The sequence below is a fragment of the Alternaria ventricosa genome, assembly GCF_023758065.1.
Source record: "Alternaria ventricosa strain BMP 2768 chromosome Unknown scaffold_35, whole genome shotgun sequence".
NCBI classification, from domain to species: domain Eukaryota; kingdom Fungi; phylum Ascomycota; class Dothideomycetes; order Pleosporales; family Pleosporaceae; genus Alternaria; species Alternaria ventricosa.
In genome coordinates this window covers 99,820-120,998 of record NW_026055715.1, presented here as the reverse complement: position 1 = coordinate 120,998, position 21,179 = coordinate 99,820, and the positions used below count along the sequence as shown (strand labels likewise).

The window sequence follows — 21,179 nt, the reverse complement described above, 5'->3', positions numbered from 1 at the left end:
AACTTCATTCAACCTAACATTTACTCGCATGCGACTTGCTTACCTTCATTCATTTAATGAGAACAGGCATCCAGCGGTCGAATATAAAGCCAGGATACCTTCAGCGGCCTGTCGACACCTCGCTTGAGGAGCGCACTAACGACAAAGCCTATCACGCCCGCGCAAGATTTACTTGCCGTCGCCAGACATGGCCACCGCTGCAGTACTAAGTCTCTTGGACGAACATACCCGACAGGTAGCGTTTGATGGTAGCCTGGCGAAATTAAGAGCTGCACCGGGAATCGACAGCGGCGCGCTCGATATTTGCGTGCGACTGTTGCCCAGCGGAAGCGCCCATGTAGAAGGTGCAAGTACTTCGCAGCATGAGGAACTATGGAATACCGTGTTGGACCGTCTAGTCGACCAAAGGTCACCGGAGAGCCTCTACGAGATTGCTGAGATATGCTACACCCACGACTCGCATGCCGCATCTCTTCTCAATTCCAAAATCAAGCAAAGCCTTTCCACCCTAGCCACGGATCTATCGGCTGAACAAGCACATGGGGAAAACATCGAAACTGCAAGAGCCTATCTCGAATTCCTGAAATGCTCCTTTTGGGTACCGGCCGCGTCTTCGTACATGGTCGACTCGCAATCTCTCACTCTCCTTTCGAGCTTCGTCGGCATCGAAGGGCTAGATGATACTGCACACGATACTTTGTCTGCTTTATTTTCGCTGTTGAAGAGCAAGAGAGAGATCTCGCCCACCAATCTCGATGAAGTCATTGATCAATCAATATGGAACCGACTCAATGCCCTCGACATGGCAAGGTTTGCTGCTCGGTCTAGCAAGATATACAGGACCTGGTTCCAATGGATATCGCTCGCCGCTTCCGCTGGGCTCAAATTCACATGTGTGAGCAACGAAGAATACTGGAGAAAGCTTAGGCTGGGTCTTGTCAAAGGCCATGCAGATCAACGCAAATACTGCCTCGGTATTATCCGCCAGTCTTTTCTTGCTACTTCTGACCATATCGATACACCTACGATGCGATACGATGCCAGTGGCAAAGACCGGGAGCAGTACGATCTATATACGACCCTATTCGAGACCATCGTGCTCCATCGGTATTCTGGCCAGGTCGAGGACTGCCTGAAATCCATGACGACGCTTCTTGGCTCTTCTTCAGCAACAAATCCTTCCCGGATTACTCCCGCGATGACGACAACTCTACTCACCGCAGCCTTGAACCCATTGATACAGGAGAGCGTTAGGAAGATGATCGGTCGCTGGTATATGGACTTTATCATCGAAGTAAGTCACATGTCTTCCATTCTCATAGACGATATCGTTGTTATCGTTGTTGTACTATCCACGCAACAAGATAATAGTTGAGGGCGAAAGCCATGGCCTGCTAGAGGCTGAGTATACCGATGCTGACTTTGACATCGCAGCGCCGGGGTGACTTGAGCGGCCACATAAACTTCCTATTCGAGGGATTTCTGCCTTGGGCAACGGATGGTAGCCTCTTCACATCGACTCTTACTGCCACACGATCATCGACAACGTGCGCTCACGGAGACGCACTCGCTGCAGTGATCTCTCGGTTTGTCTCCGATACCGAAGACACTCCATCATTCGTCCCTTCGGTCGACTATGCCGTCTCTGAAGTCGGAGTGGACAACCGAAATGGCCGTGCAATCATTCTTGGCATAGTTCGTTACCTCGTGAATGCCGGCGGGAGGATGTTCCAACCAGCAATATTGTACATGATGCATGGTCTCATCGAAGGCCTGAAGACGCGATACGAAAGAAGCCCAACGCATCACAAACTGGAAATTTCCGAGATTACCGAGATCATCAGCTTATCACGCTTGCCTGGAATGCCAGAGGTAGCAAGTGACTTACACAGCGTTCACTGCCAAAAGCTCTGCGATCTTCTTGATCCCGATTCACAGTCGAAAGGTGTACCTACTAGTGAAGCCCTGCGGGCTAAATGCCAAAAGCTGGAAGATCCAGTGGATCACTCTGCGCTCCAAGCAACCTTTGGCACGAGTGATGGCGAGCTGCCTACTCTTCAGTCATTCATCAACGACCTCCGCGACTCAAAACATAGCTGCATACAAGGTCCAGCCTTCGCGCCAGCATGCAAGAGCGTGATGGAGTTTCTTGATCGCACTGAGCCAGCCAAGATCGACGCGAACGAGCTGCACACTGTGTTGTCAGCACTATGGGAAGAGGCCGAGATTCGCGACTTCATCAGACCATTTGCTGTACACCTGCCTGCGCTACTATTCCATCCGACATGCATAATAGTTTGTGTTGAGGACGCTCTGGACCACTTTCCCAGTGGCTGCGACATCCAAGGTCTGCTCTGGACAGCCATGAAACGCCTTATGAAGCTATCCAAGGGACGGTCCTACATTCTTGCAGTACTTGCTCGATCGCTACGCAAAGCTGTGTTTGCACACCCATATGCAATCAAATCATTGCGGGGAGGCCTCCCCTTCGATGACTACATTCTCGATTTCATCAATAATCCAGCATCCATCGGAACAGAGTTTTTGTTTGAGGTTGTCGCTGCCGACAAGCTTCAGCAATACCTGCCGCATCGAACATATGCATCGTACTACGGTATGCGAGAATGGCATGCATACTCAGCTGTCATAGATATCCTACATCGTATTCCGAATGACCCATATGTCTCATCTCCAGAGACTGCTCGGAATATACTGGATGAGTTGGAACTTCCCTGGGGGGATCAGAAACCACCAGTCGCAGTCAAATGTCCATGGAAGAACACTTTTCAACTGCAGGCAATGCTATTGATGAGTCACTACTGTGTGGATGACATAAATGTGGAGAGTCATCTCGATTATTTCACTCGTGCGTTAGTGGTAGAATCATGGCCACGATACCGCTACCTGCTTGAATGGGCCATAGCTCGCATTTACCGTCGGTTCCCGGAATTTTCTACGCGTCTCTTGATAGAGCTAGGAAATCTGGAAGAGTATAGTCCGATTCATATCGCCAGTCTGATGAAGATATGTCTTCTAGTCGCGCCATACGAAACCCAAGACTTTGCAGTAGAGCTCATCACACACCTGAACTTCTACTCTGCCAGCCCTAAAGTTCAGATCCGCCACGAAGCAAACTTTGCGTTTCCCATCGTGTTCGACATAGCTGTTGAGAAGGGCTGGAGGAGGATTACCGAGAATCCCGCTTTCAAAGGCATGAACGCTTTCATCCGCCGGCTGGACAAGTTCAACGCTTCTCCCTGGACGATAAGAACTCTAAAGGTCGATATTGAACAGGATTTTACCCTTACAGGCATCTTCCAAGGCCGATACCTGTCGATCGAGACACCGGAACCAGAGCTCGTCACACATGAAGACTTCGAGGCTCTCGAGCGTGATGATCAGTCTGATGGTTTCAACCCGCCACCTGCACGCATAGCAATTGGGAACGAGATCAAACCCAGCTTTGATGTTGTTGTACCAGCTACGACTGCCCCGGTACCTACCACCACCACCACAGAGCCGACCGGCCAAATCACCCTCCAGACCAAAGCCGGCATTGACCTCGACAACCTTCACCCACCTGGCGGCCCACCTAGTATGCAAAACGCCCGTCCCGCATCCGTCATGCTCGTTGCCTCTCTTATCGACAATCCCACCAACCTCGGTGGTCTCTCCCGCATATCCGAATCTTTCGGTCTCGAAGCCCTCTACATCGACGATCTCAAGAAGGTTGCGCATAAAGACTTTAAGGCCACCAGTGTGCGATCCGAGAAACATCTTGCTATCAATGAGCTGAAGGAGGTTGGCGTACCGGCGTTCTTACTCGATGCAAAGAGTAAGGGGTATGAGGTTGTGGGTATTGAGCAGACGGATCGCAGCGGCATATTGGGGACAGAGGATAGTAAGAATGATGTTGTGGATGGAGAGACGATTGTGAAAGAGGCTAGAAGCCAGGATATTGGTACACTACCCAAGAAGTGCTGTCTTGTGCTGGGTAGTGAGAAGGAAGGTATCTCCGCGGAGGTGCTGGCCGTCATCGATCGCAACGTCGAGATCAAGACTGTGGGAGTGACCAGGAGCTTGAGTAAGTTTCGATTATACTGTCTACATCAAGAACAACGTACTAACGTTCTCTACAGACGTTCAAACAGCAGGTGGTATCGCACTCTACGAGTGGTGGAGAGAATGGGGCAACAGCAAGGCTTGAGCTGTGAGAAAGGACTTTGTCTTCTTGTTCTAGAGACTGGTCAATCATGCAGCGCAATAGCCCGAATACACGCATACCCTTTTTCACACCTAATGAACTCCTACTATTCGTGCAATGCTTCGCGTCTGATCAATGACAGTCTGATTTGTATAGTCCGCATCCTCCTTGATTTGAGTCGCGGCCCATTTGGTTCCTGGGGATGACGCGGGTCAGCGGTGCACGGATGCCAACATCACGACGCGGGGATGCGACGCGTCTTCCATCACGCTCCAACCACCCCATCCACCCCATCACCAAGCCATCCTGCGGCACCACCCGTCTCTACGTTAGGCCACGCGCAAGGAGATGCCAGGCTCGACTTCACCGCCATGAATATCTCGTGCGAGCCAGATGTCGGCTGAGGCATTCTTTCCCCGCCAAGCATCATGAAACGGCTATCAAACTCTTCCTCTTCCTCACGACTCGACAAAACCCCTACCTCGTTCTAAGATCGCCCAGCTGAGCCCAGCCGTCACTCGTTCCCTAGGGCCTGTCGGTTTCAATTAAGCTCATTGTCACCCCGCTGAAGCCTCTTCGAACAGGGCACAGAAGCTCGTACAAGCATTCAACCGCCGGAAGGTCGAACGCCAAGATGCATCTGTCACGATTGCTGAAACTGAGCTCCCCGTATTACCCGGGCTGGAAAAGTAGAGATATAATGGCGATGAAGTCCTCAGTAAGGCGACAATGAATGGAACCTGACTATCTACTCAAAATGCCTTTCATGCACTCAAAAGGTGCTACTACGCTCGGTCATACTTTCCGGTGAGTACCGTCATTACATTCAGATTCATCAAGCTGAACGCTAACCAGAGGCAGAAACTTTGATCAGACGATCATCACAGTCAAAGTCGGTGGAAAAGACTACGCCGAGTCTTTCAGCTGCCATCGCGAACTCCTCCGTCGATGCTCCCCATACTTCAACACATGCTTGGAAGAGAAGAGCAATTCGCCCTACGAGAAGTCGGGGACTACGCTAGACCTCGATGACACAACCCCTGACGTGTTCGACGCGTTCATGCTATGGTTATACACAGGCTTCATACCACACCATCTCATCGAGGGAGGGAAGGAGGTCCACCCTCCAACTCATGCAGTCAGTGTCAATGGCGGCGACAGCTCGAGCACCGCCGGTCAGGAGGAGGGCGATGATGTGGATACTGCGTCTTGGGGCATTGCTTTGGAGACCGACGATACGGAAGCGGACGCCACGCCGGCCAACGCTGCTGCAGCAAGCAGCCCTGCACCGAGCGCGGAGAAAGTTCCTGGCGATGCCGAGCCCGAAAAGGCTGCTGTAGTGCCACCTCCTCGCAACCCCGCTGAGAAGCCAGAGATACCCAAAGAGACACTGTGCCCATGCTGCTCAAGACCATACAAGTGGAGAGGGCTGGAAGGCTTCTTGGAACGCCGATTCATATCGCTCTACGTTTTCGCACACCGCTACGCCATCCCCAAACTACGTCGCGCCGTCATCCTAGCATGGCAAACAAATGACGAGATCCTGCAAGTCATGCCCGACCACAGCAACGTCATCGCCGCCTACGAGAGCCTACCACCAGACGCACCGCTGTGCCGATACTTCCTCGACATGTACTCCGTGTACTGGAACCCCGACCGCGACGACGAGCGCACGATAGCTCTACGCAGCCAGCTTCCGCAAGCATTCCTGTTCGAGCTGGTAACAATGTTGGCGAGGGGGGAGAGGCCAAAGATGGAGAAGGAATGGTGCGAGTTCCACGAGCACGAGAGCGAAGAGGAAAAGAAGGCTTGCTTGGATGACTTGGCCAAGGATCCCGTTGCGAGCAAAGCGCTCAGGCGGATCAAGGACAGTAAGGGCTGGAAGGGGCTGGTGCTCAAGAAGGGGAAGAGATGAGACAATGAAGAGCAACTGCACACGCATCATGGCATGGCGTTTCGGAGTCGCATAACACTGGTATATCCCGGTTAGACAATTAGCAACACTTATTCTCATCGCATTCACACTTCGCAATTGGCGAACAATGTTCTCATATGCCCCCCTGAGCCGCTAATCCTCGTGTTCTCCGCTTCATCAGCAAGCTGAGGAATGCGGGGAAGCAACACGAGGTCTCCTGACCGCGCCAGACATATCATCAGATGTTCAGTTCAGCCATCTCTGCTATGTTTAACCTATGACATCGTTCTAGCAGTTGATCTATGGTAGCGCTAGATGATGCGGCGAACGCCCTGGAGTCGCTGCTTCCATTCGCGTGCATGGACTGTTTGCTTGGCATCTACGCACGTCTTGCAGTACGAGATCAAGGAGTCCAGTACGACTATAGTGGCTCAGGTTTACGTGTGGATATCATGTTGGCTGAGGTGGTTTCGTACTGATCTGATCATGAGTATCGATGCGGCGTCGCTGCTCCAACGCTAATACGAAATGCATGTCTTGGATGTGATGCGGTGGCGTGAATGGGAAACGACACTGAAGTTGACCTCATACAGCTGCTATGGAGCATCTCGAGTATAAGATCAACCTTCTGTTTCCTCCATTATCTTCCATCCGCACAGAGAAGGAGCGATACAGCAAACCAACACCCACTTCAATCGTCTAATCACCTATCAGAGTTGCGTCAACCCCTTGCGACACCTCACCATGAAGACCTTCACCATCGCCGTAGTCTCTTCTCTCCTCACTCTCGCCGCCGCTCTCTCTCCACCCTACGAACCCCCCTGCGACACATGCGTCCCCGGCCCCGACAAGAACAAATGCGACATCACCACTTCCTGCACCTACGTCTGGGGCCATGATAACCCTCACACGCCCGGTCCAAACTATTGCGCCTGCCGCCATGGGTATCGTACGTCTCTTCTCAACCCCCATCACCAACTTTCCAGCCGCTATCCGCCACACCTCCATGGATAACACCTGCTAACATGGCCCAACAGGTGCGACAGGCTACGAGGCCAACGACTTCGAAGTCCAATGGCGTTTACCTTGGTATGGTACGCCGAACGGGGACCCGAGCCAGGAGGGTAGGGTGTTTGTGAAGCCTGGGGTGGAGTGTAACACGCTTTGTGATGATTGGTATCTTGGGAAGGACGGGTGTAAGGCTGTGCAGGTGAAGAAGTGGTGTATGTAGGGATGAGTGCTATTGGTAGCGTCTTTCAGCCGGCGATCTGATGTACGATCCCCCTGTAGTAGACATGCTATAGTCAGGAGTCAACCTTGGTAATTATACAAGCTTTCGTCCTCATCTTTGGAGATGCGAACCATATTCTTAGTCAGATCGTAGCGCGTCCTTGACTGATTCTGGTTGTGGCTCCCAGGGTCGATGATCTGATCGTTTTGGGGCCATTTATTGCGAATCATCCGTGGCTTCGCCAGTGGCCCTGACTATGTTTCTAGCCAATCATTTTGTTGCCTTTAGATAGCTGTTCATCGCAGCTTGGCTTACGGCTCGCATGTTAGCCTTTGATTTGAAATCGCTGGGTCTGGTGGCGGTAACCCATCGAAGGCTCCCTTTGTCCGCCCCGCCCTCTTGGGCAAATTTTGTTGGGCCAATGTCTGATTGACTCGTCCTTCTAACCCTCTCCTTCCTATATTTACGTGAATTGAGAGAAGCCATGAGCTTTCCATGACGTTCGAGACTGAATTCCTCGCCGCCTTTCAGTTCTTGCTCGACTGTTTCTTTGTTGAGCTGGGCGTGTAATCGATCGACTTGCGCTCGAAGGTGCGTGAATCGCCCATTCATTGAACCAAATGAATCCATGACATCATCCAACCTTTGATTTCTCTGCCGTTTGCGTGCCTCTACTTCAACCATTCCAGGCGGAAAGAGTTCAAGTTTATCAGTTCGCTTTCTTTTGGAAACGAGTCGCACTCGTTTGAAGCTTCTCACGTCCTCTTCCTCGCGCTCACTGAGCTCATGTATATCTCGTTTTCGACTACCGGTAGCCGTAGCTCCTAGTCGCAGTTTGGACTCTCGTGTATGCTGATCTTCTTGTAGCTGATATTCGTCGTCCTGAATTACGGTAATTCTCCGAAAGAACATCTGACATTCTGTGCAGTGTATATCGGCATCAGTAGTATATGATGATGGGGTCCGGCATCCTGGACAAGTAGTGCTACTGCTCTCGCTAGCATCATCCTGACTGAAGATGAAGCTCATGTCGATTCGCTGACCTGGTATGAACGCAGCGTGCCATGGACGCGACAACTCTATCTCTCTTCCCGTGCCTCGGGCTTGTAAGGCGTATTGCCTTCGTCCAATCTTGATGTGACCTGGCATGTCCTGGAAACGCAGCTCAAGAACAGAGTGGAAGGCATCCCAAGAGGTGATGAATTGCAAATGGACAGGCGCAATACGACCCATGGGGTCGTCCAGTATTATTGGCTCCTCAAACATGCTTCGCTCTAGGTAGCTGGGAAGTGAAGTCTGCAGACGCATAACAGCACGGTAAGTTGCGAAGTTGATCGTCATCGCGCCTCGAATCATGCCTTTGAGCTCAGAACCAAGCTTTCGGAGCCAATCTAACTTGAGTGCTTCGGACACATTCCCCAATATCGAGTTGGCAGCTTCGATATTGCGGTTAGCATTCCCAATGCCGTCTTTGATGTCTACGAGTGATGCATCATGTAAGAGCGTCGCCGTGTCGTTCCTGCGCTTTGCTTCGTCGAGTTTGTCATTCATCTCTTTTCGACTCACCCCAAGTAACGTGCTATACAACATCAGCATCAGCTCCGACCAGCATGAATATGATACTTACACATTGGCCGTGATCAACAACATCTGCAGACTTGATGTCGTCCCCGCGATCTCTGCGCGAAACTGCTCCAGCGCTTCTTTCTCTCCAGTCCTCCAACCAATCGCTCTTCCAATCTCTCTAACCCTGTTCACTTTGCCGACTTCAAAAGCGCGCTGATATCCCTGAATGCGCTTCTTGTAGGCGCTAACGCGGTCATTGCATCTAGCTACGGCTTGCTTGGCTGTTTCGCAGAGACTCCGTAACTCAGGCGTAGCTCCATCCCCATGCTGTCTAGTGAGCAGATCAATTTCGAGGAGTGTACGGTCGAGAGTCCAAAGCTCGCGTACGGCGGCCTGGTACTCTGCTTTGGAGCCGCGAGCCTCGTCGAGCGCTGCGACTAGATCTTTCACAAGCAAAACGACGGAGATGATGTCGCCTACGGCACCGAATGTGACCGGCATGGCAATATAACAACAAAACTTTGGGAGAATGAGATGATAATGGTATAATGAAAGTGTTGAGACTTCTTGAGAGATTTCATCTGACCCCGCCTGAATGAGGCTGCACAAGATGGCTGAGTCGCTAAGCCTCCACGAGGTTCAGCCAGTAACATGTCACATATGCCACGCCACTTCATATTGTGACTGCCTGTCGATGCGGCACAGTTGCCAAGACCACATCCTTCTAGTTTGACCTCACCTCACTCTGAGACGAGTAACCACTCTCAGTGTCCGACTTCTTGTCATCAGTACGCACCTTGAAGCGATCGGTCTTTTCATCAGCCCAGTGCGGGCGCGCATCGAACGCGAACTGCAGAATCTCGGGACGCTGGTAGTGGCCTGCCGCATCGATCCATACCTTTACCGACCCCATGTGCGAGAAGTCAATCTCGCCCTGCACCAACTTCTCCTCCCCGCCCGTGTGCGGACCAGCGATGTACGAGCAGAACGGATGGAGGACAGAAGACCAGCCGCCGCCAGCCTTGACGAGATCCTGCTTTCCGAGGTTCTCTTCCATCCAGTCGAGGCACTGTTGGTCGACGTAGTTGGAAGCAGTGATGACGAAGACTTGGGCAGTCAGGGCATGGGCCTTCATCAACGCCTCGATCTGCGCATCGGCAACGGCTTCGAAGCCGGCCATGGTGGATAATGCCGGCCAAGCTCCCGCATGAATGTGCTGGTTCTGTGTAATAAGGGCCTGGCGTGCGCCGTTCATGGTATGCTCCCAACACGCGAGACCTCCGAGGTTGTACCCGAGCGACAATGGCCAGTTGCGCAATGTGCTGCCGTTGCCCTGAGCCCACACCATGCGCTCGACATAGGTTGGCTGGAGCTTCCGATGAACACCGAGTATAGTGCCGTCACTATCGATAATGACTTGGGTGTTAAACAGCGTATAGCCGTTGGCGACACGTTCGCAGACGCCCAGGTTGATGGCTACACCGGTCCTGCGACAGGCATCCTGGATGGCACTCACATCCTCTCCGTTCGGCTCCACCACGACGCTCTCTTCGGCGTATTTTGCCAAAGCAGCGACCTGCTTTAGGGGTGGGTAACATTCAATCCAGTACTATGGTAATGTTAGCATGAGCCCCATCGTACAAAGTTTGAGATTGACAGCCGATGCACGTACAGGATAGCCAGGAATGAAGGTCTCAGGGAACACTAAGAGCTTGATGTCGTCCTTTGCAGCCTGTTCGATAAGGCGGATTGTCTTCTTGATGGTGGCGGCTTTGTCCATGAAGACAGGCGCCGCGTGTGCGGCAGCCACCTTGAACTTGGTTTCTTTGGGCGCCATCGTGTTGCAGTACGACAATGGGTGTTCCTAATCGATGGACTGAGTCAAGACTGACAGGCTGTTGAAACTGCGGAGAAGATAACTGTCGTGGACCCAGATTTCTTTGTTAAGGTTGCTTGCTGCCCGCCAAGATCGCCGCCTCCGGCACGGTCACCGTACGGCAACCGCTGCGGCACGTCGTTATCTCCCGTGTCGTGTAAAGGTCCGATTGCTCAACTGCCAGCCACTCCCGCCTCGCAAAACAATGCAACTCCACGCGAAGATCGTGTTTGTCACAGGCTAGTGCGCATCAGGTACCCGGCTGGTCACACCACGCGTTCTCGCAGCCATGTGAGCCTATACATAGGCGGCTAGCGTCGACTCCATTCCTCACCGAAACCGGCACTTCCCCCCGAAAACACTGGCATTCACTCGTTGCACAATCGGCGCGATTACGATGGAAACTAATCCGAGTGGATATAGGGTTGCACGGCCTTATGGGTTCACTGCAATAAATGCATTTCGTGACACAGAAATCCGCCGAGTGAATGGGGGGTGCAAAACCCAAACGCCTGCACGGCGATAATACAGCTTGATCCTCTGCGTGAAATCCCGTTGTGCGATTCTCTGACACTTCGCAACTCATCCTGCGTGATCCCGACGACAACCGGCTTTCGACATGGCGTTCGATTACTTTGCAAACCCTCCTCCCGGACTAGACTTGACCGAGTCCCGCACTGCCTCCAATAATGCTATCGGCGTTGTACTTTTCGTCCTTTCTCTCGTTTTCGTGGGCTTGCGCCTCTACACTCGCTTGCATGTAAAGCGTGAGCCGCTAGGTCTAGATGACTATCTTATGTTTCTCGGTTTGGCGCTGAATGCGGGCAACCTGGCATGCTGCATTGCAGGTAGAGCAATCAATCACGCGAGATCAATGATAGATGCTAACATCTAGACTAGGCGGCTTCTATGGTCTTGGTAAGCACATATGGTCGTTAGGGCCGTATGAGATGCGACAAATCACGATAGTACGTTGTGAAGTCCCCGACCACACGCGTAACGCAGGGCTGACTAGAGCAAGATCACATTCGCCTATGTCTTCATCTACGCATGGAGTGTATGCATCATCAAGTTCTCAATTTTGGCCCTATACCGTCGCATATTCGGCCTCTCATACTTTGGCTATTTCTGCATCGCTCTCACTACAGGTTATCTCATCACCAACCACATCGTCCTACCGCTCTACACGCGACCACTGCACTACTACTGGAACCAGTGGTACGGAGATAAAGGCGTGGTCCAGGTAGACGAGGCAAAGGTGAGACTACCACAAGACTGATCTGCAAACAGCGACTGACTAAAATGTAGTTCTATCTCGGTGTTGGCATCATCAACCTTTTCGGCGATGTGTGCATCCTTACGATACCCATAGCGAGCGTGCTTAAGCTCCACATGGGACGTACCCAGAAGGTGGCAGTCTGTCTCACGTTCCTACTCGGTAGCTTGTACGTCGCAGCTCAACGTTTGTCCCTTCGATGAAGTCTCGCTAATAAGTACAGCGTCTGCTTCGCTTCGCTCTACCGCATCATCACCATTACCCACCTCGTCCAGTCGAAAGACATCAGTTGGGCAAAGAGCGACGTCTTCATCTGGTCCTCCGTAGAGCCCTCCATCGGTATCATCTCCGGATGCCTACCCACGCTGCGACCGCTCATGATGCAGGTGATCAACGCACTCTCGACCAGCCTGCCATCCTCCTTCAAGTCATCGCAGCACTCCGATTCATCCGGCCCCTCACTGAACCCTCTCGAAACGATATCCAAGAAGCGCACGCGCAAGATCAACCTCAAGGATACATTGGGAGACACGATTAACAATGACACTCGGAGCCAATGGGGCAAATCGCGATTGGATGAAGACGAAATGTGTCTCACGACAACGACTGTGCATGGGGAGTGCCCGGGTACTGCCCTGTGCAAAGAAGGCAGTGTTACTACGAGCGAGCTCTCACAGAGTATGAGGAGAGAAAGAGGAATTACCATGACGAAAGAATTCGCATGGGATGAGGGGACGCATGACCAAAGCCCAGACAACAAGGTCTAGACATGTAGTAAAGCGACCGCGCATTTCTCTCGGCTTTTGATCGTATCCGCACCAGGCAACGGAAGCAGGACTTGGACCAACGTGAAAATCCTACCTAAGCTTTCCTTAGGCAGTGTAAGATAACGAATCGACGCGATACCCCTTACAAAGCTATCCTACTATCCTACTATCCTACTATCCTACTATCGGCAAGGTCGGATACAGTCTGAGTAATGTTGCGTTACTAGAATGCGACGCGGTGCGGCCTCTGTGAGGCCGATACTACGGCTAACGGGTTGGGTAGCGCTTATCGCGACAGCCTGTACTGGCCTACGCGTCTACGGATGTGATCGACCTATCGCATGCGCTAGAGTGTCTGACGAGCTCGGAGTAGGTGGCGAGAGACGGAAGCGGATTGGGAAGGAACGCGACTACCTTATACAAGAAAAAAACTAAACAGGTCTGTACACTACATTAACCTAAAACCTTGCAAAGTAGGTAACCTAACGTTAACGTAGGCTCTACGCTGTTTAGTTTTTTCCTAGGTTGGCGTGCGACGAATGCGACGGGACGGGACGCGTAGCTGCACGGGGAACATACTAGCGTGGCCGATCTATGAGCAAGCGCGACTGGGTGACACCCTGACAGCCCATGTAATGCATTCTCTACCTTACTTTTGATTTTGATGTCTAGCGAACGTGACGTGACTCATATTGAGGGACTTTGTTCGTCTTCGGAATTTGTGTCTGCAGCCATAATCCTGTCTCATGGCCGAATGTGGTATAGCGTTTTTGCACTCTCGTCGATCATCCCGGTGTTTTGCACGTTGCGGCCACACATCTTCCCGGCGGAGATATCGCACCACCACCACCACCTTGAAGAAGCGCCACAAGAAGCCTGCCTTTTCGTCCGAATTGAAAAATGGCAATGGTGCACCATGTATATAAGAGCCACTGTGCAACTGCAGAAACTGAGATGTCCATATCAACGCACCTCGCGACTAAAGCCAAAGCCTCAACATGCAAGGCTTCAAAGACTTCGACCCTGCGAAGAACATTGGAGACCTTTCCGGAAAAGTGATCTTGGTGACTGGAGGTGATTGAACTTGTTTCCCGTCGTTGACATTCTTCTGACAGTCATATTAGGCACCGCAGGATTGGGAGAGGAAAGTGTGCGAGCACTGGCGGCGCACAGTCCATTACACATCTACTTCACAGGCCGCAATGTCACTGCAGCGAATGCACTGATCGCCGATATCAAAGCCAAGCACCCGACGACATCTTTAAGCTTCATCAAGATGGATCTCTCGTCCCTTCGCGCAGTCAAAGAGGCCATCGCTCAAGAGTTCAAACATGATCGCCTCGACATACTGATGAACAACGCCGGTATCATTGCCAAACCAGCAGTTTTGAGTACCGATGGTTTCGAGATCCAATTCGCGACGAACCACCTCGGCCATGCGATGCTCACCAGAGAGCTGATGCCCATCTTGCTCAAGACAGCCAAAGAGCCCGGTGCAGACGTCCGTGTCGTCAGCAACACGTCCGCCGGTTACGAGTTCCATCGCGCCATCAAAGGTGGTATCTCCTTCGATGAGCTTGATGCTGGAAGCACGATGTCTCGAATGATGCTAGGCGCATGGATTCGTTATGGCCAATCCAAACTTGCAAACATCCTCTTCGCGACGGAGCTCGCGCGTCGGCATCCTGAGCTGACGTCTGTAGCCATCCACCCTGGACTTGTCAAGACGCCCATGAATACCGAGATGGCCGGCTGGAGTAAGACATTTGTCAATGTAACGTCGCGGATGTCGGGCGAGAAGTGGCTTGAGCCACATGAGGGCGTTTCCAATCAGCTTTGGTGTGCGGCCGGAGCGGAGAAAGGAGCGTTGCGGAGTGGAGGATATTACACGCCTGGGGGGGTTGACTCGACGGAGAAACTGACGGCGGAGGCTAGAGATGAAGACCTGGCGAGAAGGTTGTGGACGTGGACGGAGAATGTACTCCTAGGATATTGTCGTTGTAATTAAGTGCGTCAGTAGATTTCTGGACGTGCGGAGCATGAATCCCTTCCCAGCGCCTGCTTAGTTCAGCCCTCCTGTCCCCATTGACAGTAATGATTTTCTTGTCAAAGCCTCCAGCCCACAGTTTGAAGCCCACGCCGTCCAATTCCGACACTGTCATCTCTACTGAAAGTAAGAAGAAGGCCATTCGATAGGTTAGTAGTCTCAGGGCTAGATTCTGGTTGTTCATGACATCTTCTTGGCGCATCACAGGACGCATGTCCTGCTGTATAAATCTTGCCCTCCACCCAACCCAGTTCAACTGCACAGTACTGATGTGCGGGGCTCGCTCAGTTACATTTGGTGTAAGGAGGGTTCAAACCAAGTTTCCTAAATTGGTGACCAGGGCAACAGACATCAACCATGTATTCGAAGAGACTGAGAAAGCAAGTTTTTTCGAAAAGAATGTTGTGAAGCCGCTTCAAATAGAGATCCGGACTATCTCTGGTTTCGCGCACGTTTATGGAAATGGAATCGATCGGCTCTTTGCTTCGAGCTGGACAGCAGGTCCATGTGAGCCAGAGCTCTTTGTCGTTGACCATCATGAGGTCAAGAGAGTACGCCGTCGGCAGGCGGCGGAGACAGGTTTTGGTCTCGTGGTGCAGTTGTTTGTTCGTGAGGAGCAGTCCGTAAGTAGCATATTGCTCGGCAGGTGGCAAGACGGGTATGCGCAGGCAATTCGAGCCTACTGAGGCCTTGCGAGGGGTGTCATCTGGTGCAGGGTGTCTCGGAAGCTCGACGTGCGCACTGATGACATATTCGAGGATTATGTCGCGAAGTTCGCGCGGTAATGATAAAAGATGGCTAGACATGATGAGATGGACAGCGTGGAGGATAGGCATGAAGGCAGAAGAGTCGATCCCGGGGGCACGCGCGGGGACCTGAGCTAAGCGTAGGCGCTAAGCTACATCGATCCAAGCCCCGGCAAGACTCCTGCAGCTGTTGTTCGCAGTTGCCGTCTTCTCTGCCTTTCGCGCTCGAGCCCGAGGGGTCTTTTCGCGATGGTACTTTGGTTGTGTACATTGGGGGGGAGATATTCGGTAACGGTGGTTCGCCAAGTTCGTCTGAAGTGGTCGTCTCCATACACACCCACGGTAGCCCAACGGAAAGTTTGTTCATCACGCTCGTCGAGGCCGTCGAGCTGATGTCTTTCACTCTCATCGTTTATCTCGACGCTACTCATCAATCCGCTTGATCCTGTCTCAGCCATCGCTCTATTACAAGGGTTCCGTGTACTTACAGCTCTGCGGTAGCCGACAGCCGACAGTCTCGACTGCACGCTCACCCCTAGCGACCAGCTGCCGCCGTGACCTGACAGCGTACGCCATTATGTCTCGTCTGGAAGCGCTTCCGAAGCACATCCGTCGCGACATCCTCCGCTACCTGCTACTTTCCGATCGCGTTCGCGGCCCACCGAACCGCTATCTCATCGAAGACTATGACTTCCAGGTCGCCGTCCTTCGCACTAGTAAGGCCATCAATCAGGAAGCTGCCAAGGTCTTCTATGGGGACAACAAGTGGATCAAACTTCACAATGGCTATGGCACGACGATCGAAAACGCCCTTCTCAACCATGAAGTACCCTACTTCAAGTTAGGGACGAAGAAGTTTGACAACCACGTTGCCGAAGTCAAGGTCGATCCTAACTACCAGCGGAAGGCGACCGGGAAGTATGGCGGAAAGACGACAGTGGGAGTACTGCTGTTGCAAGACATGCCAAAGCTTGCTCGCGCTCTGCGTATCCTGGACTTCGCCAACTTTATGGGCTATGACTTCAAGTTCGCACTGCACAAGCCGCCTGGTACTGTCAGCACTCTGGGCAGGGAGGATCAGGAGAGGTTTGCCCTACCCATGGGAAAAGGTAAGCTTCGCCTTTGCGAGTCATATGTGAGTAATCTACTAATTCTACCCGTTCTATCCTACAGTCAGTGGATTAGCCTTCCGACAGAAGGTCACCTTCACCACTGGGTTCGATGCTGCCCTTGTCGAGAAAGTCACGCAAACCATGACACAGGGAGTCGCATGGCTACGAGCCGCCGCTGTCGAACTCTACGAACTCGCCCTTTCCATCAAATGCGTGGGTGACATGGCGTTCAACACCGGAAACGGCGACATGGCATTCGCGAGGTGGCTTGGCACCTTCATGTTCATCAAGCATTCATTGGAGACGAACGAGATGATAGGTGCACGTCTCGAACCAAACTTCCTGTCACCGATCTATGCGTTACAGTGCGTCGCCTCGCTCGACAAATCAATGCTCATGTTCTCGAACATGGCCGCTGGCGAATTCCGTGGCGAGTTCCGACACGAGTGTAAGGGTGAAACAAAGAAGGTTGGCAATGCAGAGGAGGCAGAGCTTTGCAATAAGATCTCGGGATACGAGGTAGTCCCTGCTTCTGCTATCGCTCGCTTCTATCGCTTCTTGGGTGTCGCCGAGCTTGGCGAAGATCATCCTGTCAAAGCAGCGAAAGCTTTCGCCAAGTCCTACAAGATCATGTCTCTTCCAGGAACCAAGGACGGCTACGACATCGCGAAGTCATGGAAAGAACTAACGAAGGCTGAGCAAAAGTTAAGCGTGGTCTCTCTTCATACCGCTCTCCCCAAGAGGCCGCATACAATGCCGGAGTTACAAGTCTGGAAGGGACCTCAAGTCGCGTCAGAGCACTGGGTCATGCGCGAGCTGGGCTTTAAAGGTGAGATTCCTTACGCTGACAAGATTATCGGCGTATTCGGACTGTACTTAGCCAAGAACCCGCACCCCAATCGTTCGCTTCCAGGACCACGAACACTGCGACTTGGGGCCGTGAAGCCAGAAGTACTGAGGAAGGCGGTCGAAGATGCTCGCGAGCGAGTGAACATTCCCGGTATGCCAGGCATTGAGCTGGTCATGAAGTGGACTGCACTTGGAACGAATCAGGTCGGCGAGGAGAGTATCCAGGATGATCCGCAGACTGCAAGGATGCGGGAGGAGATGTCTCTTCTTGGTAATGGAGGCTGTTCAACCCAGTAAAGGACAGTTCAATTCCTTGTGTGGTTCTATCTACATGTGCAGTCGAGGTGAAGGGGATCTGGGATACTGTAGTGAAAGAGGCTGTTATTGTTGATGCATGAGCTATTGTATCTATAGACGCACTCTCATTCACTTCCACTATAGCATGTCCTAGGTAATAGATATCAAATGATGTCTTCAAGTCTGAACAACACCCTCCTACCTCCCCAAACCACTTACCTACTACCACCATCCCTACTGCTATCATGACATATACATCCTCAAAGCGTGGAGCAGACAATGAGCCGGCCTCATCACCACCAGCCAAGCGATCGCGCAGCGAGACGCTGACATCACCTCCAGCATCCTCGCCGCGGCCCTCGTCACCAAGGCGAAGTACTCCCCGCTCAGCTATCCGCGAACCCTCTACCTCCCCAACACCCTCAGTATCCGCCTCGCTGGACGAGACAACCACCGACTCAGAGACAGACCCCCTCCTCCACCGCATACAATCCGGAATCACCTACACTCTCTCCACCACCACCCCAGCGCAAACAACGCGCTTCACCATCCCAACCGCCACCAGCAAGCCTACCCGCCTCCTCGCCCTGAACCTCCTCCGCACCCACGCCACACTCATAGCTTCATCACCCTTCTTCGAAATCTATGAATTAGGCGTCCCACGACCGGATTGGGTGAAGCAAGGTGGGTGGCTGGGAATACATGATCCGCAGTGGTGGGTGGGGAGGAGTGTTGCGGAGGTGAAAGCGGGGCCTTGGGCGGATGAGCTTGAGGTTAGGAGGGTTGAAGGGAGGATGAGGGGGGTGGAGAAGGGGAGGGTGAAGAGAGGGAGGAAGGGGATGGGGAAGGGGGAGAGGGAGAGGGAGTGGAAGTTGAGAGAGGGGTTGAGGAGGCAGAGGGAGGGGGTGGGTATGTGTGATTGGAGATGGATCAAGTATTGATGCTGGATGACGTATGAGAAGATGGGTCGGAAGCATTACATAAGGGCGTTTCAACATTGAACTTCACAGGATACATGACATGAGAGAAAGACATTTCAAAGTCAAGAATCAAATAAGACATCACATGTAAGAAGCGCATCCGTAGTTCAAGATTAAGAAGTAGTTTATGCTATAGTATAAACTTCAGAGGTATCATTCTCCAGCCAGGCATCTATCCATTCCGTGTCTTTAGTAATATGCTATACTGTACTGCATAGCTAGAACCAAACATTACATCATTCAAAGTGACTCATTCGTGTCATCAAGACGTGAATAAAACACTGCACTATTAACCATCTAGTGGACGGAAGCAGTGCGGTGGTTCTTCTCAGTGTCAACGACAATGGAACCGTTGCGCTCGATCATGGTAGAGCCACCCTTCTGGAGGGAGCTCTCGACGAAGGTGTGGGTTGGGCGCCACTTGGCAGAGGTCCTGGGAGTGGTCTCGGCCATCATCTGGTCGACCTGCTCGAGAGACAGGCCCTTGGTCTCGGGAACCAAGAAGTAGGTGTAGATGAAGGCGATGGTGCAGAGACCTCCCCAGATGAAGAAGACGGAGGACTTGAGGTTACCCTGGTCGGTACCGACCATGTAGGGGGTGATGACGGCGATGATGGTGTTCCAGAGCCAGTTGGAGGCGGTGGAGAGGGCAACACCACGCGAGCGGATGGGCAGAGGGAAAACCTCACCGATGAGGACCCAGGCACCAGGACCCCAGGTGGTGGCGAAGAAGAAGATGAAGATGGCGATGAAGGCAATCTGGGCGTTGACAGCGGCGATGTTGTTGGCGCGGGTGGTGCCGTCGGCGAGGGTGGTGGAGTTGTTGAATCCCTGGGTGACACCGATGATGGCAACCAAGAACTGGCAGATCAACATACCGAGAGCACCGAAGAGGAGGAGTGTGCGGCGACCGAACTTCTCCATTCCGTAGAAGGAAAGAGGGGTGGAGCAGACGTTGACGAGGGTGAAGACGAGCGAGATCAAGAAGGTGTTGCTGATGGCGCCAGTCGACTCCAAGAAGGGAGTGGAGTAGTAGAAGATGAAGTTGACACCAGTCCACTGTTGCATCATCTGGAGCGAGGTACCGAGGATAGTCTTGCGGAGGTTGGAGTTGGACTGGAAGAGAGAACCCTTGAAGCAGTTGGCCCAGCCAGAGATCCAGCCACCGGCGGGGATAAGCTCGCGCTCGTACTCCTCGTTGGCAATGATCTCAGCAAGCTCGAATTCGACCATGGACCTGAGCTCAGCAGCCTGGGGGTCGGTTGGGTGGACACCACGGATCTTCATCAGAGCCTTCTTGGCCTCATCGGGACGGCCGCGCTTGACGAAGTAACGGGGAGAGTCGGGAAGGCAGGCAATACCACCACCGAGGATAAGACCCCAGGCGAACTGGATACCAATGGGGATGCGGTACTCGCCAGTGTCACCACGACCCTGGACGCCGTAGTTGACACAGGCGGCAAGCAGGAGACCAATGGTAATGCAGAACTGGTAACCGGAGACGAGCGCACCACGGACCTTCTTGGGGCAGATCTCGGACATGTAGAGAATGACAATGGCAGACTCGAAACCGACACCAATACCGGCGATGGCACGACCAGCGACAAGGAGGTCACGGCCAGAGGCAGCCATTTGCAGAACAACTCCTAAGTGGGGGTTAGTGGCTTGTTTCATAAAGTAGTGCAAGCGGGGAAGTTCGTACCGATGATGTAGATGAGACATCCCAGAACAATGGTCCACTTGCGACCAATCATGTCGGAAAGGTCACCAGCGACGAGAGCACCGAAGAAAGTACCAGCGGAGAGGATAGAGACGATGAGCGAGGTGTTGCCAGAGCTGATCTTGCAGAGGCCATCGGGAGTGTTGAGACCCTGGGGGCAGATGGGGCCCTCGACCTCCTCGATGAAGAGAGGCGAGTTGAGCACACCGTTGATGTATCCGGAATCGTAACCTGGGTATGCAGTCAGCCACTGTTGCTGTGGAGATTGTGCTCTGTTGTTGTCTTACCGAAGAAGATACCACCAAAGGAGGCGAAGGCGCAGAGAAGGTAGGCCTTCCAAGTGACAGGGCACTCAGTCATGTTGACATCGGTGGTAGCTTGGATGCCCTTGGGGTTGGCGGCCTCGTCGGCCAAGTCGTTGTTGTGGCTCATGATGGGCAAGTGCGTGGGGGTTGTACGCTGAGGGAGTTGACGAAGCGCGTTGCTTGAAGCTGTGCAGGGTAGAACTCGCACGCGGCCTTGGACGAAGAATCAGAATCCGAGATGCGGGTGAGTTGAGGGTTAATAAACAGAGCTGGAGATTTGAGATCTAG

At 52.7% G+C, this 21,179-nt stretch overlaps 8 protein-coding genes across 8 annotated transcripts; 5 read left to right on the top strand and 3 right to left on the bottom strand.

The window, feature by feature from the left end:
* Positions 1–187: 187 nt before the first annotated feature.
* Positions 188–4,207, top strand: J4E93_010771 (uncharacterized protein; the record flags this gene model as incomplete). Its single annotated transcript, XM_049348648.1, has 3 exons — positions 188–1,294; positions 1,435–4,084; positions 4,140–4,207. The coding sequence occupies 3 exons, from the start codon at positions 188–190 to the stop codon at positions 4,205–4,207; spliced, it is 3,825 nt and encodes a 1,274-aa protein (XP_049194213.1).
* A 754-nt stretch (positions 4,208–4,961) lies between these two features.
* J4E93_010770 (uncharacterized protein) lies at positions 4,962–6,119 on the top strand (the record flags this gene model as incomplete). The annotated part of the gene is made up of 2 exons (XM_049348647.1): positions 4,962–5,011; positions 5,060–6,119. 2 exons carry the CDS (start codon positions 4,962–4,964, stop codon positions 6,117–6,119), a joined length of 1,110 nt encoding a protein of 369 aa, XP_049194212.1.
* Positions 6,120–7,620: 1,501 nt separating this feature from the next.
* On the bottom strand, positions 7,621–9,417 carry J4E93_010769 (uncharacterized protein; the record flags this gene model as incomplete). The annotated part of the gene is made up of 2 exons (XM_049348646.1): positions 7,621–8,929; positions 8,978–9,417. The coding sequence occupies 2 exons, from the start codon at positions 9,415–9,417 to the stop codon at positions 7,621–7,623; spliced, it is 1,749 nt and encodes a 582-aa protein (XP_049194211.1).
* Positions 9,418–9,640: 223 nt separating this feature from the next.
* J4E93_010768 (uncharacterized protein) lies at positions 9,641–10,753 on the bottom strand (the record flags this gene model as incomplete). The annotated part of the gene is made up of 2 exons (XM_049348645.1): positions 9,641–10,525; positions 10,589–10,753. The coding sequence occupies 2 exons, from the start codon at positions 10,751–10,753 to the stop codon at positions 9,641–9,643; spliced, it is 1,050 nt and encodes a 349-aa protein (XP_049194210.1).
* Positions 10,754–11,411: 658 nt separating this feature from the next.
* J4E93_010767 (uncharacterized protein) lies at positions 11,412–12,835 on the top strand (the record flags this gene model as incomplete). Its single annotated transcript, XM_049348644.1, has 5 exons — positions 11,412–11,559; positions 11,693–11,760; positions 11,814–12,050; positions 12,101–12,237; positions 12,292–12,835. 5 exons carry the CDS (start codon positions 11,412–11,414, stop codon positions 12,833–12,835), a joined length of 1,134 nt encoding a protein of 377 aa, XP_049194209.1.
* Positions 12,836–13,833: 998 nt separating this feature from the next.
* J4E93_010766 (uncharacterized protein) lies at positions 13,834–15,031 on the top strand (the record flags this gene model as incomplete). Its single annotated transcript, XM_049348643.1, has 3 exons — positions 13,834–13,909; positions 13,960–14,609; positions 14,948–15,031. 3 exons carry the CDS (start codon positions 13,834–13,836, stop codon positions 15,029–15,031), a joined length of 810 nt encoding a protein of 269 aa, XP_049194208.1.
* Positions 15,032–16,205: 1,174 nt separating this feature from the next.
* On the top strand, positions 16,206–17,886 carry J4E93_010765 (uncharacterized protein; the record flags this gene model as incomplete). The annotated part of the gene is made up of 2 exons (XM_049348642.1): positions 16,206–16,737; positions 16,802–17,886. The coding sequence occupies 2 exons, from the start codon at positions 16,206–16,208 to the stop codon at positions 17,884–17,886; spliced, it is 1,617 nt and encodes a 538-aa protein (XP_049194207.1).
* A 1,277-nt stretch (positions 17,887–19,163) lies between these two features.
* J4E93_010764 (uncharacterized protein) lies at positions 19,164–21,018 on the bottom strand (the record flags this gene model as incomplete). Its single annotated transcript, XM_049348641.1, has 3 exons — positions 19,164–20,512; positions 20,569–20,817; positions 20,874–21,018. The coding sequence occupies 3 exons, from the start codon at positions 21,016–21,018 to the stop codon at positions 19,164–19,166; spliced, it is 1,743 nt and encodes a 580-aa protein (XP_049194206.1).
* Positions 21,019–21,179: the final 161 nt, after the last annotated feature.